The following is a 19,836-nucleotide window of genomic DNA, read 5'->3' as shown; positions in this document are numbered from 1 at the left end:
ATACTGGGGAACCTTTAGGGGCAAACTAAGGAGGACTTTCACATTTCATCCTCTGCCCAAGGATTTAAGGTTCCAAACTTGAGGAATGGTGTTCATCCATCTTCCGCGACACTAAATTTCAAAACCATTATATAGACACTTCTGTTTTCTTGTAGATGTAAAAAAAAAAAAAAAAAAAAAAAGACCTCAGGCCTCAACATTATTTATGTGAAAACATGCACACATATTTCACTAGGTATAAAGTATATCTGTATTATTTATGGTGCTGGGATTCAATAAATGCCCATGGAGGATGGTGACACAGTGGCCTCTAAAATGCACCTGAGCTGCCTCATAGCAATGGCACCTTGTACCCATAAAATGTCTGATGCAAAGAGGTTATCCTACACAACCGCAGAGGAAATGAAGACAGTGTGCCACGTGTATAAAATGTTATAAAGTCTAACTACTTTTCATGGGGGGGGGGGTGGTCCTTGGGTTACCACAGCGTTCCGTTCCTATGACAGTGACGTTACCCAAATTTCGGTGTAAGTCGAATCGCCCTGGAGTCTAAGTCACTTACCTATCCGAACACAGTTGTAAAATCATCACCTGGAACATAAAAATGCAACTAAACCACAGGAAAAGGACATAAATATACTGTACTGTACACTGTACCGCATATTCTTCTGCCACACACAACCAAACTAGTTCGCCCATGCAATCCGTAAGTACGAGGCTAAACGGCATAAGTTGAAACACATCTCAATTTTTTTAAGATTCTCATGGGAATGAGCGTCATAAACTTGAAACGTCCTATGTCGAACAGTTGTAACCCAAGGACCCCTGTACTCCTAACTTGTGTAGCAAAAATTCGAGTTGGCACATTCTCAGCCAAGGCCTCCTAAGACTCGCGGAGTTCTGTGCTTATCTTTTTTTTTTTAATAATTTTATTTTTTTAATGGGGCGACATCAATAAATCAGGATACATATATTCAAAGATAACATGTCCGGGTTATCTTGTCATTCACTTATGTTGCATACCCATCACCCAAAGTCAGATTGTCCTCTGTCACCTTCTATCTAGTTTTCTTTGTGCCCCTCCCCCTCCCCCTCTCCCTCTCTCTCTCCACCCTCCCCCTGTAACCACCACATTCTTATCAATGTCTCTTAGTCTCACTTTTATGTCCCACCCACGTATGGAATAATGCAGTTCCTGTTTTTTTCTGATTTACTAATTTTACTTCATATAATGTTATCAAGATCCCACCATTTTGCTGTAAATGATCTGATGTCATCATTTCTTATGGCTAATTAGTATTCCATAGTGTATATGTGCCACATCTTCTTTATTCAGTCATCTATTGACGGGCTTTTTGGTTGTTTCCATGTCCTGGCCACTGTGAACAATGCTGCAATAAACATGGGGCTGCATGTATCTTTACGTATCAATGTTTCTGAGTTTTTGGGGTATATACCCAGTAGAGGGATTGCTGGGTCATAAGGTAGTTCTATTTTCAGTTTTTTGAGGAACCACCATACTTTCTTCCATAATGGTTGTATTACTTTACATTCCCACCAACAGTGTATGAGGGTTCCTTTTTCTGTGCTTATCTTAATGTGTGCTTTCAAAAGCCATACTTTTCTGTGACTGCAATGCTGGCTGAAACAGAAAATGCCATCTTTCCCACTCTGTCAGCCTCTGTGTTCAGGACAGAGCATAGGTGCTCAGAATGCTTTGAACTGAGCTGGTAAACGAGACGGCGTTGTGAGACGGACTCCTCCATGGAAAGAGGAGCGGCCCCCAGTAGATATCCAGGAATGAGTAATCCAGGGAACGAATTCCTAAAGGAGGGTTGAACCAAGGATGCTGTCCTGGTTGTACCCGCGGTAGCCAGTAGTGTTGTGTGAGCTAACACACAGGACACTGCCTACTCCCCTCCCAGGGTTCCCATGTAGTCACAACCTACAGGAAAGAGCTTAGAGGCATGAGCCCAATTCATAGAAGTATGGAATGACTCTTCCTTCTCTGGCTGGATTTTAACAGAAACTTGGGAAATTTAATTCATCATCTAGATATCCCTTAATGTACCCAATTGTACATCTCATTATCTCCCCACATTCTCTGCCTGTCCCAGTTGGGACTATTCTTTCTATGTCTTCCAAGTGTCCCCTAACCCCACAATCACATCCTTGATTGTGAAGTTTTCTCTCTCTTGACTGCCTCCCCCGTCTTCTGTCTTCCAAATAATCTTTCTCCTATTCCCTGGCCTCATTGAATTCCCTTATCTGCTACGAAAATGTCCCTTCTTGTCATAGTTTGGCGTGACCAAAGTTCTGTGAAATCATACCGTGCTTTTTAAGTCAATGCCATAAAAGGGGGATTGTTTGCAGTATGTCTTGTAGTTTATTTATTTATTTTTCTCTGGAGCTAGATTGTCGTTTTCTTGAAGTGATGACAGTAAGGATCCTATGCTGTATTTCACAGATGCCCTGCCTCCTTGCTCTCTGCCTGTGTCCAGCCCATTGGTGGACAGAATGGCTGCTTTGGGAAGCTGTTCTCACTCCCTTAGCTGCTGGCTTTCTACATTCTTGTGGGATTTAATGAAAAACAACAACAACAGAGTGTGGATCTCCTGCTGAGAGGCCCAGAGTGTCAGCTCATCCCCTGGGTGCAGTCATTGCAGATGAAGGTGGCTCCGAGCAGAGCAGATTGGCCGCGAGGCGGTGGGAGTGGACAGCCGGAACCCTTTGGGCTTTGCTGAACTAGGGAAGGGGAAAACTTCTGGGAAATTCTTGGGAGGCTTTTCTGACAGCTAGGTTTGTGAAAAATGGTAAGCTTCGGTCTTATTCATGGTGCTCAAGGGGCACATATAGAAATTCCCATCGTGTCCCTCAGGCCCTGCGGCAGCCGTCGGGTCTTCCGACTGCGAACTCTCCTTGCCTTTTCCTGGATTCTCCACCCTTTCTGGCCACATCTGTTCTTCCTCGGCGGATTTCCCTTCTCGCTTCAACAATCTGTCTGACGTTGATCATCTTTTGGGACCACGCCATAAATTTTCTTCCCTCTTTCATACCGCTAAGCCTCGTTCAGTGATCCCTAAGGAGCCTGCGTCTCTATCTGCTGTGTTCCTTCCTTGGACTCCCACAAAGATCGGGATGAAGTTACAGAAAAGAAGGACAAGTCACCCAGCAAAGCCGAAGTCAGTGATATGCATCACAGGGCATTCAGAGCGGGGCCCTCCTGAGCGCTCTGCGCAGTATAGGCTGCTGGGCTTGGGGCTTAATTTCTCCAGCAACAAACAATAGGATTAACACTTTAGTAATGGGCAAACAAACCAAACAAAATCAGGTCAGGGAGGAAAATGCACTTTTTCTTTTTTTGAGAACACTCCTGGTCGCGGTTATTTTTGTTTGTTTGTTTGTTTGTTTGTTTTTTGTATTTTTCCAAAGTTAGAAGCTGGGAGACAGTCAGAGACACTCCTGCATGCACCCAACTGGAATCCACCCAGCATGCCCACCAGGGGGTTGATGCTCTGCCCATCTGGGCCATTGCTCCTTTGCAACCGGAGCCATTCTAGCACTTGAGGTGGAGGCCGTGCAGCCATCCTCAACACCCGGGCCAACTTTGCTCCAATGGAGCCTTGGCTGTGGGAGGGAGAGAGAGAAATAGAGAGAAAGGACAAGGAGAAGTGTGGAGAAGCTTCTCCTGTGTGCCCTGGTCAGGAATTGAAATCAGGCCTCCCACATGCTAGGTTGATGTTCTACTGCTGAGCCAACCAGCCAGGGCCTCCTGTTGGTTCTTGAAGACCTGGATGGAATGTCTTCCCTGCGAAACTTTGGCTGCCCTCCTCACCCCTGGAAATGACGTCATTCCCTCCTCTATGCAACATCACAGAGCGTTCATTCAGCCACTCACTCATTCCTGCAGTGAGTCCTGAGGCATCCACGCAGCTACAGAGTTAAACAGAACCGCTGCAGGGGCTCACAGAATGGAGCGGTAGGCAGGTTTATAAAGGCTTTTGCAGGATGGCTCATGGCTCGTGGGTATGAGGCGTGTACACCCCAGGGCCTGAAGGCTCATCCTGCAACTTCTGAACCAATAACCTTGGACAAGATACTTAAGCCCTCTCTGACCTTGTACTGCTATCCGTAAAGTGGGACAATGACATGGGTGCCCTGACCTTAGCATAGTGGCGCCTGGCTCAGAGTAAGCACTCTACATATATCCTCCATTTATTGCTATTGTTAAATGTTAGGATAGAGGCGTGTTTTGGGATGCCCTGGGACAGGAAGCTGCCTCGCGCTGATTGGGTAAGGGAGGAGACAAGGAAGGCCTCCCTGGCCTTCAATGTCGCAAAGAAGAACGAAGGAAGGAGTTAAGGCTCAAAAAAGAATGAGCCACATATCCTTTCAAATGGACTTTCCCCAGGCTGCAGCAGAGGTCAGCTCTCACTGGCTTCGGAGGGGAAGGACGGAAAGGGCATGGACTCGAACAATCCAACCACACCTCTCTCTGCAGAGAAGTCACAGCCCCATCACCAAGAGGGCGGGAGCCCTGTCCATTCTGATATAATGTCACACATCTTTTTAAATTCTCTGTATCACATGTTCTCACTCAACTAAAAAATGCCAATGTAATGTCTAAACCTAGCCTATAATTCTGCTGGTTATGAGTAATAAAGGCGATGACCTTGAAATATTTTAGAAGTACAAAGTGCACATTGGTTGTGTTCAGTCAGCTAATCATAGATGTTTTAGGCATGGCCAGGTCCATACACTTATCAATCAGGAACAAATTTGTGTGTGTGTGTGTGTGTGTGTGTGTGTGTGTGTGTGACAGAAACAGAGAGACAGAGCGAGGGACAGATAGGGACAGATAGATAGGAAGGGAGAGAGATGAAAAGCATCAAATTTTTTGTTGCATCACCTTAGTTCATTGATTGCTTTCTCATATGTGCCTTGACTGGGGAACTCCAGCAGAGCGAGTGACCCCTTACTCAAGCCAGTGACCTTAGGCCCAAGCCAGCAACCTTGGGCTTCAAGCCAGTGACCCTGAGCTCAGGCTGGTGATCTCAGTTTAGAACCTGGGTCCTTTGCATCCCAGGCCAATGCTCTATTCACTGCACCACCACCTGGTCAGGCAGGGACAAATATTTTTTTAAAATATTCATGGCATATGGTGACTTAAGAGTCTATTTAAATCTTTCCTGGGTTGGGAGTTTACTTTGGTACAAATTAATGTGTTACATTACAGACATTGCTTTTCTCCTTATGCCAACTTGAAATCTTTGTTCTGTAAATTCTGCCCTTTTGTCTTATTTCTGCTCTCTGGATACAATATAGAACAAGTCAACTTCTCATAACTATTCAAACACATGAAGGCTGTTTCATGCTTCACTTGAATCTTTGCTTTCTGGAGAAAACGTCCCCTTCACCTTACACTGGTTCAAAAATGCCCTTCGGGGACTTAGGGATTAGAACAGGAAAGAGCACTGTTTTTGTTTTTTCTTTTCTTTCCTCTCCCACTGGATTCAACAGACACCATACTGACTGATTAAAACTTAGCAGAGGAATGAGCAATTTTCTGTCTTACAGAAACAGAGACAAGACTCAGGGTCCCTCACAGCAGCTCGGGAATAACGTGGAAATTCTGGAGAGGAGGGAGCCCCTGAGGAAGAGCTTCACATTCTGCAAATAATTTCTTCTCTGGTTTCTGACAGAGCCCCAAGCTGTGCCCACGTGGAGCTGACTGCAGGCAGCCCAGCTACAGATGAAAGAACTAAGCAGAGATGTCAATGCTGGACCATTCTGGCAGAAACTGTCAGAGCTGGGAGTGTGATTTAGCTAATTAGCTTTCTGCTACTACAAAATAATCAATGCTTTTTTTTCTGTAGGAATAGAAAAGAATCCCTAATCTCTACCACACATAATTTACAATGCCAAGGACACAATCAAAAATTACTAGCAAAAAAAAAAAAAAAAGAAAGAAAAAGAAAAGAGAAAAATGAGACCCATTAAAAGGAAAATCTAATCATTAGGGACAAACCAGAATTCTAACCCAGGTGTTAGATTTCTCAGACGAGGACTTCAAACCAGCGATTATGACTATGCTTATATAACTTAAAATTAAAAAATAAAAACACAGACTGACAAGAGTCATTACATATCTGACATTGTTACACCACTAGGAATAAATTCTTATTTGTATTATCAAATATCTGACAATTCCTCATTTGGTAACAAGTATGTCACCCTGCTTAGTTGTGTCTCTTGAACTTCAGATGAACATTCAGACTAATTAGTAACTTCATGAGGATATCCCACTGGACCTTCCACTGATTTATTTATTTAATCAACCAGCATTTTTAAATAATATTTACCAAAGTTAACTGTCCACCCCCTCAGACCTATACTTCTCCTGAACAAACACGAGGTGGTGTTGCTTGCGCCCAGCCTTGTTCGTCCGTCCCCTTCTCCGTGCATGTTGACTCCATCAGACAGCTCAGGACGTTCTTTCCTTCTGTCTCCATCACTACTGCAGGCTCCTAGAATGTCATTCTAGGTCCAGCCTTGCCTTTCTTTCAATCAATTCTCTACGCGAAGCCCAAGTGATCTTTCCAAAGTGCATGTGTGGGCATGTCACTTTTCTGTCTGAACTCCTTCTAAGACTCCCTGTTGCTCTTTAGATGAAAAGCCCAGGTCTCTGACTTGGCTCACGAGACGCACTCAGGTTTGATTCCCACAGTCTTGTCTTACCGGGTTCTGCCCCCTCCCCCTCATGTTCCAGCCACACTGTCCACCCCTGCATCTCCTCCTGCCTGGAGCACTCTCCCTGCTCCATTTCCTGCCATAGCTGATGCTTGTTTGCCTCTGAGTCTCAGCCTGGACTTTGGGATTTTCTTTGACCTTCTACATCTTCTTTTAAGATGGGGCAGATACCCCTCCTCTGAGCTCTATAACAACTGGTGCTTATGCATCCTACCATGGACACAAGAATGGTCCTCCACTTACCTGCATCCTCCACCAGACTTTCAGCTTGGCAGTAAGCTTTGTGTCTAATTCACAGTTGAATGCCCAGTACCTAGTAAGGGGCACGGCACATAGTAGGGACGCACAAAGCATTTGCTGACTAAATAGGTAAAGTACAACAGTGAAATAGTCCATATATAATTTTGATCGTAGAAAAATGTACATTTTTCTTCACTAGTTTGCTGTTTAAATCACTAAACTCAAATTTTATGTAGCACCATTTCCAGAAAAAACTCCATTTTAATTTTGCAAAATTAGAAACAAATAACTTTTATTTAAAACCCAGAAATGGCTAAAAGATCTTTAAACACAATTTTGTGAATAATCGGGAAGGTGAGAAACCCTGGTTCCCCTTCTGTTGACAGAATCGAGTGTTTAAAACCGGTTGTCACAGCACAGCCCTGGCCCAAGCCGGTTCTCCATCATGTTAGCTGAAGTTAAGGGTCTCTTTCTGCTGCCAGAACATGAATTTCTCTGGCCTTCCCCATTCCTCTGCCTTCCTGTTGTACGAAAACCACTTTCCATGCACACACACAAAGGAGGAGGAAACATGGCCAAAGCCATGGACGCGGTCCTGTTTAGTTCAAATGCTCAATCTTAAAAATGCACAGAAGGAAGTTTTTTGCATTCACCTAAATGCAGGTGATGTTTCAGAAGCTTGATCTGGAGGTGTCTATGTGGATTTCTATCATTTATGTGCGATGGCTCCTCCTTCGAGCCAGGCTGAACCCTGGCTGGCTAGCTTGGGCAGGGATGGTATAAACCAAGAGTCAGAACACTTAGGCATATAATCACTTCCAGAATGCCAACTGCAATGGGATGATTGCCAGAACAGGAAAGTACCTCGACCTCGACCTTGATGGTCACAGGTGTTTCCTTGCAGTGACCCCTCTGGGGAGGGACCACAGTTCTGGAAGATGAGCCCTGGGGCTTCTGTGTTCGTTGCTGTGATGTGTGCGCATGTGCATGTGCATGTGCGCGTGAGAGAGAGAGAGGGCCTGTGAGCCTGGCTCTGGACGTCTTACCATGCAAGACACGGCCGGGGCAAATGAAGATGGTTAGCAGAGGATGAGAGGGCAAGAAACAGAAACAAAGGTTTTATTTTCCTGCACAAAGGTGCAAAACCCACAGTCACCCATGGCACAGTCAAAAATACAGAAGGAGGAAAACAAAAAGGGCAGCACTTCTGCCTTTAACTTGGAGATCTCACAAGACACTCAGAACACAGAGACTCATGGAGAAGGACAGAGATGGCAGGGGCAGTCGAGTCACACAGAGGAAGTGATGGTGAGGGGCCCCTCGCTGTATCTGGAGGTGGAGAGACCCCATTTGGGATGGGCTGGAAGTGAACAATTTACAGACGTGTCCAAAAGGGCACAAACGTGAAACCCCTGCCTGTGGGCTTTGGCTAGAATCCAGTTTGCTCGCGCTTCAAATATTTGGGAGTGCAAATATAGATGGGGAGGCTTCCCCCTCATCTCTTGCCACAAGATCTGACTTTGGAACAGATCACCTGAGATAGCGGATGGCCCATGCTAACTGGCCATGAGGGCCGTGGGTGATGTAAAGGGAAGAGTCCAAAATCAGTCTCCCCCAGTTTGGCGGGACCGCATTGCTCTACAGGAGCTGAACTCGCTGCCTAGATGCTATTACGACCAACCAGTTTGAACATGTTTCCTTTGCTTTGACAGTTGGCTCTGTCATCCTTTAGTTTTCAGTGGTATCTTTAGGTATGACTTGGTCATCTTCACAGAAAAAACAACAACCAACTTTCTTGAAAACAATTAGGGTGAAAGGAGTGTTGGCTGTATTACCCAAGGAAGAAATCGCCCTCGCCTTGTCAAACCAGGGCAGCTCCTGAAGGCATAGACACATTTGTAAAATGGTAACCTGGTAGGCTGTTCTCATTGGTGTTGCTTTCTAAACTAACTTACAGGAGCAAATTGTTTTCCCTCTCAGTGGACGCATATAATGTCCCCTCTGGAAGGGTATGCATCCATGCAAAGATATTTAGTATAAATGGTACCATGCCAATGGAAGTAATAGAAATATTAGCAAATAAACTTATTTATCTAATGACTATTTCATGTACTCTCCTAAAGCTAAGCAAGAATATATATATTTATTTTGTATATTTCATTAACTTACTTTGTGGAGCTGCCATTTCAGGTTACTTTTTATTAAAAAATCATAATTTTAAACATATTTTGGGTATAATAAGTACTCTGCTTTTCTTCCCAGAAAGATAGTTAAAGAGGATAAATTTACTTGAAAATTTTAGAAAAATATGCCTCTGAGACATGCCTATGTTATTATATCCATTTTCTGGTGGTTGTATACACAGTAGTACTTATTTTGTATTAAGTATGCATTGAAAGAAATTCAAAATAGTCCATTTGATAGAAATGTCAATAAGCTTATCAATTAAGAAGCAATTGACATAAGTTATTATATTTGTATAGAAAGTATTCCAGGAAAAAGCAATGAAGAAATGATTTATCTGTCATTTTATGGGAAGAAGAAAGGTTTTATGAAATCATAAATTATGCCTGATGAGGCATGATTTGAGTAATAATACCTATTATATCATAAAATTTTCTCTCTGCAATTTTAGGGACTTCATGTAATTCCCTGCATTCTCTCTCCCTCCCCCTCTCCATATATATATCAGTATATATCTGGTACCACTTAATTTGAAAAGCTTTGTATAAAAATGTAGATGACTATAAGAAGTTTAATCATTCATTTAATTTTTATTTATTTATTCATTTTAGAGAGGAGGGGGGAGATAGATAGAGAGAGAGAGAGATTGAGAGAGAGAGAGAGAGAGAGAGAGAGAGAAGGGGGAGGAGCAGGAAGCATCAACTCCCATATGTGCCTTGACCAGGCAAGCCCAGGGTTTTGAACCGGCAACCTCAGTGTTTCTAGGTTGACGCTTTATCCACTGCGCCACCACAGGTCAGGCTTAATCATTCATTTAAAAAATTGTCTACATGGGCTTAAGAAAACATGGATGAATTAGGATTAGGGTGAATGAGGGCAATTTACATTTTTAAAAACACACAAAAGTGTAGTGGGGGATAGAATGGTTTCTTAATACAGAGGGCATTCAAATATGGATGCGTTTAGAATGATTATCTCTACTAAATACAGTCAGTAATGAGATGTCACTGGTTATTGTAAAGAAAATGATATATTGAAAGCTGTACTCTGCCAATAGTTGATATACTCGTGATATGCTTGTCGTGTGCTTAAAATAGCCCTAGAATTTATTTCAGTTTTTAAGATTTTTCTTTCTTCTGTTTTTTTGCTTTGTTTTGGTTTCTTTAGAGATCCGAAGTGAGTCAAGGCTTGAAATTCGTGTCTTTGAAGTCTGATCCTGTTCACATGGGCATTAATCACCTCCCTGGCCTCCCCACTCAACCACCGGCTCATGGTTTATGCGCAGAAGGAGGTAAGAAAGAAGCTGGAAGAGATTCTGCCACAGTAAGAGAGAGACATAGAAGGAGAGGCCGCTTACGTCCACCTCACAGCGGTCGCCGGCGAAGGCCAGGTCGCAGAGACACCGGAACCTGCCGGGCAAGTCCTGGCACTCGCCCCCGTGGAAGCACGGATTGGAGGCACACTCATCGATGTCGTCTTCACACCTAGAAAATGAACGCAGACAGCAGAAACCCAGGGTCCCTGTTGATTAAATTGACTATGAAATAAGGATAGAAAAAAATGGGTCTCATCTACTTAGAATAGTACTGTCATTTCCCGATCGCTGTATAATTTATGTATATGAATAATGAGGGAGATGTTTCTCCAAATTCCTTCAACGCATTTTGAGTTTAATAGCAACTGTTGTACACACGTACACACACACATTCATTAGAGATGAAACTGAGCCATGAAAAAAACAATTTCTCCTCCCACGGTATTAGTTTCTTTGCCACCTAATGGAAGGTCAGTTTATTGGGGCACCCCAAAGAGCCATAAGAGTGAGGCTGAGTTTTCCAGCCGGGCATCTAGACAGCAGACCTACCCTCAAACTGTCAGGATTCTATGCAATGTGCCCCAAGGCTAAGGGGAAAAAGCTTATTGAAAACAGAAAAAAAAATGTTGGGTTGGTGAGCTTGAATTCTTTTCCTTTGCACTCCTGTATTTTATCAAAAAGCAAAAGTAGATCATTAGAAGATTTCACTCATTCTAGGGCTATTTTAAGTTCAACCAATCTGGGATTCGTAGTTAAGTGTAATGTGTGAATGTTCGGATGGAAGAACTTTCAAAAGCCAAATATTCCAAAGCAAGTGATACCAGTTCTAAGGTCATTGGAAGTGTTCTTTCAGTGTTGACGCTTGGTGTAAATCATGTCTAATTCTCCATCTCCAAAATGTAAACCTTGCATGCACTGCATGGGCCATTGACAGGAAAGGAGCCAGGCTCAAACTGCAAGGGATGTGGTGGCTGGCAGGGCCGGGCCAAGATAAAAAGAAAAAAAAAGAGGCTTCTTCCCAGAAAAAAAACAGCTTCTTATCCCACTGGATGCCAAAGCATCGCTGAGACATGTCCTTATCCTTTCTTGGCTTAAGCGTCTGGGCTGGAAGGAAGGTCTTCTGATTAGGTCTGAGCAAAACTGGACAAAGGGGAAGGAGCCCGCTAAGTGCTCTGTGTCCTGGGGGTCCAGGGTGTTCACACTGTCCATCATTTCCAACCTGCCAGGTGCCCCTAGGAAGATTCAGGTTGAACCAGACAGAAAAGGAGGCAATTTGTCAGGGGAGAGCTTTGCAATGTTTCTGGGTGCTATGGGAGTCACACGCCCTGGGCCCTGGGAGACTGCCCAGAGTTACCCCGCTCCCTAGCGAGTACTTCTGCCAAGTGCAGAAAGCAAGGACTAGACTAGTATCGAGTGTTCAGGGGTACAATGCAAGTGTATCCTCGATTTTCTGCTGCTTTGTAAAAACGGAGAAAGAGCTGCATCGTCATGATGACAGGAGATGCCTCCACTAATAATATCACAAAGGAATTACTTTATCAAAATTGCTAGCCAGCATCTGAAACTCTGAAAGATTGAATGGTGTTTCCGTACCAACAGGTACACTAATTTTTCCCTCTTTGAAGTGTACATTTCTTCACCTTAGTCAGATGCACAAACCAAGAACAATTTACTTGTTCCTGCATGTGTGTCTGTATAAGGCGCACACATACACACACACACACACACACGCAGACACACAAAGTAAATATCTGTGGCTAATAATAAAAAGGAAAAAAAGTTGGGACATAAAATACTGTTTTCAGTCTGCAGCTGGGGATTTGGGGATCTGTGGATGCAGAGGGTCAACTGCACTCATAGCCTACTGTGGACTGGGACACTTACCAATAACAAACAGAGGACTAGCACATAGTTCATATGTTATGTCCTGCATTCTTACAATAAAGTAAGCTGGAGAAACGAAAACGTTATTAAGAAAATCATGAGGAAGAGAAACTACGTTGACTATACTATAAAGAAATCTGCATATAAGGGGACTGCACAGTTCAAACCTGTGTTGTTCTTGGATCAAACGTATATACTTTTAGGGTTCCAGGTTATTCTATGAGGCAACCTTTTAGGTATATTTAATTTTACTTGCACAGTAACCACAACTAGCATGGCGTGTTCGAGTTAGTGGGAACCGGGAATCCAGAAGGACAAACAAAAAAGAAAAATAGCACATTTTCCATTTTCCAAAAGTATGCTTCCCTGTGTGAAGTCTCAGCTAATCACGTGTTCTTTGCCTTTGACCTACACTGTCATTTTTCTTCTTTTTCTAATGGTTTGGCTCTAGCTGGACCTGTTTCAGCCAAGCTTTTTCTCTGGGAACTGAGATTAACAAGTTAAGAGGAGACATAGGGTCTGGATGGCCGCGCCCTCCCGCCCAGCACCCTCCTCGAGGCCAGGCTGGCACTCACCGTTCCCCGGTGAAACCCGGCCAGCACGCACATGTGGCTTCGCCCCCTGACTCCATGCAGCTGCCCCCGTTGTAGCAAGTGCGATTTGTTTTCTCGTTCCCGCAGACTGTCGAGGGTAATCTGGTGTGCCTGCAGAGATAAAAGTCTACAGCCACAGCTGTTCATCTTGTATGTTTCATTCAAAAACACTTTTTTGGGGGGTGGAGGGGTTTATATATGTAGCCCGTGCCAAAGTCATTAAGTTCTCAGGCCAGCTGAGCTGCAAATGCTTAATTGTGCTGTGTGGTCTGGGAAGCATTTTCTCCATGGAGCTCTGGAGGGCGCGGCCACAAGCCAGGGGCACGCCTTCCACGTCGGCAGTTTCCTTTGGTGACATCAGACTTGTGCCATGGGTGGCAGCTAAGAGCTAGACAGGCTGCTGCTTTGCTGATATGTCAACCCAGGCCGTAGGAAAAGGGCATCCTTACAAAGGCCAGGGGAGGCAGGCCCGCTCTCTGGTGCTGAGCGGCCGTGTGATTTCTGCTGGTTTTTCAGGACCGGACTCTAGTGGCCTGGCCGGCACCTGCTGCTCCCTCTCTAGTCATTCATAGCTTAGCTGAACGGAAGCCAAATGCTGTCCAGCAGGTTTGTGAATAGCACTCAGGGATAACAACATGCCAATTCAGAGCGAGGGGGCTCTTTTGTGTAACAAAGATGGATGTAGGGATGAACCCTTACATAAGGCAGAACAAAAGGTCAGAAGCTAAGCAGAACTTGATCACAAGACAACATCCAGGGGTATGAAGGGGACTGATTAAAAAGGTTTTGGGGTGGGTGCCGAGGGCATCTGATGCATAAATAATATTCAGGAAATACCAGATGAATTGAATCTTCTTTTGTGGGTACAGCAGCTAATATGGAGAGACTTAGACGGTGATAAGTGTGTCTCTTCCCATAAGAGCTAATCAATTCCCCTTTAAAATGGAAATATCATGAGCACTTTTCAAAAGAGCCAAAAATGTCAACCAGCTTTGAAAGAGGTCAATTAGCAATGCAAATAGGGAGCTCTGTATACATCTGACATTTAACAGACAATTTCTGAATCTCATTAGAAGGTACTTTTGAGAACTTTAATCTTTGAGAACTTGACTTTGATGAATTAGGCGGAAAAAAAAATACTAAAGAACTAGTGACTGGGGCGTATATGTTTATTTTACTTATCCAAAGTCACCCTGGCCATACTATTAATTTTGATCCTGAATGTCTCTGGCTTTTAAATAGTCAGTCTCCCAGGTGGCAAGTGAGTGGGTGAACTCATGAGAAATGACATCTTCCTGGAACGTCAACACATAGCCCCTAACATGGCACCTTCCCTCCACCGGCGGAACACAACAATAAGCCTTATGGAAATAATACATCTTCTCATGGCCACGGCTACTTGGTACATCAGCCAGGAGATTCATCAAAGCAAGGTACCCCCTCTGAATGACTGTAATGTGTGCAAGCTGCCAACCACCCCAGGTGTGCCAATTGAAGTCTGCGAATGTCTTCCTTGTTAATAACCATGCTCTCTCCTCCCCATAAGGACTCAGTTGTTTAGTGAATCTTGAAGCTGTATGAGTTATAAAAGCAATAACAAACTCTGCTTGAGTGGAAATATTGAAGTATTGAAGTAGTGTGACTTAGCAAGAACATGTTCATTTTCATTTCTGTTTATGTAACTTGAAACGGAGGCGCTTGCTGCATTTGTAGTGTAAGGAGAAAAGTGCTGCTTTTGTGGTTTTAGAAAAAAAATTGTGGAATACTTTGAAATGGGCAGTAACATATTATGTATTTATGATAGAAATATTTAAAAGATATGTAGTAGATATGCAATTTTAAACATATACATATATACAATTAGATTGTCCTTTGACTTTTATTTTTAAGATTTTATTTATTTTAGAGAGGAGAGAGAGAGAAGGGCGGAGGAGCAGGAAGCATCAACTCCCATATGAACCTTGACCAGGCAAGCCCAGGGTTTCAAAAAGGCAACCTCAGTGTTCCAGGTCAGTTAGTTGACTGGTTTTTATATCTTAATGTTTCCCTAATTAAATTAATGAGTTGGATACAGTTATCACACATGTTCATTTATATTTATCTGCGAATTATGGTTCCATCTTTTTGAAACTGTAGTCTCCTTTTGATGAGTTTACAAGATCTACCTGCCCAAAATAACCAAAGACACTGTTTGAAAAGTAGGACTCATGCTTCTTGCACCAGTGCTAAATCTCAGCTTGTGCATGTATCCTAAATGTGTTTGTTTCCTGAGACCCCCTAAGTCTGTCAGACTCTAGGACTTGAGGTCGTGAGAAATAGTCTAACAAAGAGGACTGAGAAAACACACTGCCCAGAGTAAGATCCAAACACTATCACTTCCTTACAGAACATCCCTGCAGGTGCGATCCTGTCTGTCCACATGCAGACTGTGGGGGAAATGACCCATGGTAGTCCTGTTCAGCACAGCCTATGAAACATGCGTACTGGGGAGGACACTCTCCAACTTAACAAGGCAAATGCAGAGCAGGGCTCCAAAGACTGAGCTTTGTACAAACTCCATGCTCACCTGCAAAATTTTCCTGTGACATTTCTAGGACAGAGGCAAGAGTAGCCATCCATGTCACTGATGCAGGTGGCCCCATTGGTACACTGGTGATGCTGGCAATGGTCTATGCCCACTTCACAGTTCACACCTGTGTATCCTGGCTCACACCTGCAGAGATAGGCTGCAACCCCGTCGGAGCAGTTGCCATGGATACAGGGGCCTGAAAAGCATTCATTGATGTTGCGTTCACAGTGTGTCCCTGACCATCCTAAGGCACAGGAACAGTGGTATGAGTTATAGATGTCTTCGCAGCTTCCTCCATGCTGACAAGGGTTGGAGTGGCAGGCGTTGAACTTCAGACAGCCGGTCACCACTGAATTGGGTGAGATTTTTAGAAACTGCTCTTCCTGAGGCTTAGCCAGAAAGCCTTCACTGTTTTCAAAGTAAGAGAGATAAATGCCACTGATTTCCATTGTGCTGAGACACCCCCGCAGGCCTGGCAGGTTGTCAACTGCTCGGCCACCCACGGAAATGTCCGTGTTCTCCTTCAGAAAGTTGAGGCTTCCAGCAGACACTGCACTGGTCACAAAAGGTGCTGGATTGTCTACTTCCATTTGCCACCCAGACACCTGGGCCAGTGGGTCTGTCATGGCAAGGGTCACGTGATGCCACCCGCCGTCATCCACAGCCTTGGCACTTGTCAGACTCAGCACGTGGAAAGTGTTGCCACTTTGCAACTGAAAGAATAATCTGGAATCTCGAATGCCAACATGAAGGAATGCAGGCTCCTTCTCTGCATACAAGATGGTGGCGTTGGCATCCTGTGTTCTGAAACCAAACGTGAGGTTGGTGAGGTCTCTGCTCATGTTCCCTCTGTTCCGGAATAGTATTGCACCGCTTTGCCCGGTGAAAACCGCATCTGCGACACCTAGAGAGAGGAGGCAGGGCCAATCAGCAGCTTAATCAAATCTCTAATGTTTGCCTAACTCCCTTTATGAATATCACTGATCTTCCTGACATTTCCATCATATCTTGATTGTCTGATATGTGCCGGGCCCTGTGCTAGGCGCCTTTATATTATTTCTGATACAGAATTCTTGAATACAGGCTTATTATGAATCACCATCCCTATGTTATAGGATAAATTGAGACCTTCAGAAGCTCAGTAACTGTTTCATGGCTGTGCAGCTAATAAATTATCAAGCCACAATGGCAAACCCGGATGGTCTGGTATCAAATCCCAAAGCAGATGTTTCTTCTCCGTTGAAATCCAAGTACATCTCCGTATTTATTTTTACATTTGCTCCCCCAAGTAAAGCCTTGATTATTCATGTTATACATAACAAAGTCTAGTACAAAGAAAGCCTACATCTGGCTATGGTGACACAGTAAGTTAACCGTGGAGTCTGGTTTGTGATGAAGATGATGAGTGAGCAGTTAAAAGTCAGTTCCAAGTGACCTACCTGGCAAACTCCAAGAATGTGCCTACATCGTAGTTTCATGGGACAAACATTACCTGCGTACCTAGTGCCTTTGGTTTTCCACATGTACGGTCGTATAATCATCACACATACACGCACACTTCATCTACACATAAAGCAGATATTTCACCCTTATTTTGCAAAGGAAGCTTCAAATTGTGGAGACTGTGTGAGTTTCCCAAGGCCTCAGTGAAGAAATAGTGTGGTAACCAGCATCTTTGCTCTGTCTTCTCAGCAACAAGAAAAGCAAAGCCAAATATGACCTGGTGAATTCTTTCTTCAGAAATTAGCTTGAAGTGATCAAGGACCCAGGTTTGGTATTACTATGACCAAAAAAACCCCAGAAACCCATAAGGTTCGCCTGGCCTATGAAATCACTCCTACTAGGTTTATGATTCTACTCATAGTGGGGAAAACAGCCCCCCCCCCACCAGTTTCTTCCATAAGCTGCTTTTGTTGCCTGCATTCTATTTCTGCACTGACTCGTGGAACAACAGAAACACCCAACTTAATTGGATGAATGATAAGATTGAACTTCACCTACATTCAAATCCTTGAGGCACCAACTGGCACTGGGCTCCATCGGGGCAGGGGTCGTGTTCACACCACTGGACTTGCTCACAGGCCTTCCCCACGGTGTTTGCAGGGCAGGAGCACGAGAAGTCATCCCACAGGGTATAGCAGATGCCTCCATTGTGACAGGGGTTGGACTGAGCAGAAAAGAAACCAACAGCATCAAATGCACTGACAGTAAACAAGGAAAGGTTGAGGGAGAGCCCTGTGTCTGTTTGTTCTAGATGCTAATTTCCTACGAATTTGCATTTTACACTTTTTCTATCTACAGGTTAAAATGAAACTGCGACCATTGCCAACTTTTTTTTTTTTTTCAGAGAAAAAGAGAGAGAGAGAAAACATAGAACTGGATAGGTAGATACAGAATGAGAGAAAAAAATGTTTAAAATTGATCTCCAACAACTTGAGAATTATAAAAGGTTTAATAGCTTTCTCTGTAATTTATAAATCATTTTCATTGGCACTCATTATAATTTGAGGTAGAGATCGTTACTCCTGTCTTCATCAATGAGGAACCTAAGAAGCTATCAAGAAGCCAAGTGGGGAAGCTTGGTCCCTGGATCCTTCGGGGCTCAGGACGGCTGCTCTGCCTCCAAATCAGGGACATACTACTATTATTATTCTCACAGGTTTCTCACACGATTGCCAATGAGAGTTTTTAAAAGGAATTTCTGATGGCTCAGACTGTATTTATCCGAGATCCACTATTAATGTGATTTAGGTTAGTCACATAACCTTTTATAAACTTCAGTGTCCTTATCTGTGAATAACGTAAATGAGGATAATAATGCCTGCTCTGCACAGTAGTCTTTCAACAGAATTAAATGGACAGATCCATGTAAAATAATGCCTGGCATTTTGCACATGTTCCTATGGGAATATGTTGCAATGACTCATTTTTGTATATAGTTAAAAGCAAGCTCAGTCCATGACTATGGTCCGAGCTCAATAAATGTTCACCAGATATAAATGTGTTTGCTTCTTTTCTGTTGGAAGCTTATGCAGAGATGACAAATTCACATAGTTAAGTAGCTTTTAGAAGAGCATATAAAATATAGAGAGTGAGAGATGGGCTCTGAGAAATTCTATTTGAGAGAATTTCAAATCCAATTCTCCCAGAAGGAAGTTACCTCTCAAGTTTTTTTTAACTTGTTGATGTAATAGAAGTTCAAGACATGGGTAGTTGAGCACTTAAGATAAACTCAACTGCTTCTTCCCAAAAGAGTGAATTCAGTTAAAACTGAGATACCATTAAGAATTTGGGAAATAAAATACAATTATTCTTAGGTAACTTGGTTGTTGCGGGGATAGGGTCAGTAGTCAGTATGTAGATGGTTGATTAAATAGACCATAATGCCTGGAAGGTCAAGGTTATGGCTTCATATAAATCCTGCATTCTGGCTGGGAAAATATTGATGATACTAGTCTATGCTGGGGGATCAGAAACATCATTTTCAAAGACAAAGAAGGGTTATGATGTTTCCTATTTAATAAAATAAAGCTTCAGCATACAACATGGACACCATTGGTATGCAGAATCGTACCTTGCACATGTTGTCTCCAGGGCAACCTTGGATAACATTGACAAGAGTTGGATTGTGGGGTGCATTGTTTGTTGAATTTGGGAAGAATTCCAGATTTTGGTTGTCTAATCTTAGGTCTTGGATACAGCCTTTGAAGAACCCACCATAAACGTCTGTCTCCTGTCTGTCAGGCAGGCCACCAATGTAGATGACATCTCCTCTTTGGATTTTCCACGTAGGAGCAGAAATAAATCCTAGGTTTCGTGAAGATTGATGCAGTTCAATTCTATTTGTCTTGATTTTCAGAGCTATTAAGTGGACCTTCCCGTTGCTAAGAATGAGGTTTACTCCCACTTTAGAGGACCCTAGGCTTTGCATCGCTAGCCTGCCGTGGTCTAGCCACACACAGATGTATTGATGAGTGCTGTTCCCCAGAGCTATCACCAAGCCTGATGGTCGGTGTGTCCTCACAAACATTGAGAGGGTGATGTTCTCGCCATAACTCCTATCAAGATTAAAAGCAGCATATCCAGTGGAGTCCTCTTGGCCAAATCTGCCTGCTACAAACTCTTCAATGTCAAAATAGAAGAGGAGAAACAAAGAAAAAAAATTGTAAGAATCACAAGTAAGAAGAGGAAGAAGATGAAATACATACACATATACAAACATATATTTTTAAAAGTTCAGGAAGTCGTCTTCAATAGCATTACAGTGTGGCCTGATTTTCTGTCCCTTTGAGTCTACATTA

General features: G+C 43.4%; 1 protein-coding gene across 2 annotated transcripts in view; it reads right to left on the bottom strand.

The window, feature by feature from the left end:
- The window catches only part of CRB1 (crumbs cell polarity complex component 1), a 99,291-nt gene that overhangs the window by 18,526 nt on the left and 60,929 nt on the right, over window positions 1-19,836 (bottom strand). The window contains exons 7-11 of one of the 2 annotated variants that reach the window (XM_066238532.1): window positions 19,110-19,657; window positions 17,537-17,702; window positions 15,533-16,439; window positions 12,949-13,077; window positions 10,532-10,658 (exon numbers count right to left, since the gene is read on the bottom strand). In XM_066238532.1, coding sequence (XP_066094629.1) covers window positions 10,532-10,658; window positions 12,949-13,077; window positions 15,533-16,439; window positions 17,537-17,702; window positions 19,110-19,657 — 1,877 coding nt within the window. Of the gene's footprint in view, window positions 1-9,844; window positions 10,659-12,948; window positions 13,078-15,532; window positions 16,440-17,536; window positions 17,703-19,109; window positions 19,658-19,836 lie in introns of those variants that run through there. The other variant, XM_066238522.1, reaches the window with a different exon arrangement.

This window comes from Saccopteryx bilineata, chromosome 1 (assembly GCF_036850765.1).
Source record: "Saccopteryx bilineata isolate mSacBil1 chromosome 1, mSacBil1_pri_phased_curated, whole genome shotgun sequence".
Classification (NCBI taxonomy): domain Eukaryota; kingdom Metazoa; phylum Chordata; class Mammalia; order Chiroptera; family Emballonuridae; genus Saccopteryx; species Saccopteryx bilineata.
Note: the sequence above shows the minus strand (reverse complement) of the source record. Positions and strands in the feature narration are given on the sequence as shown.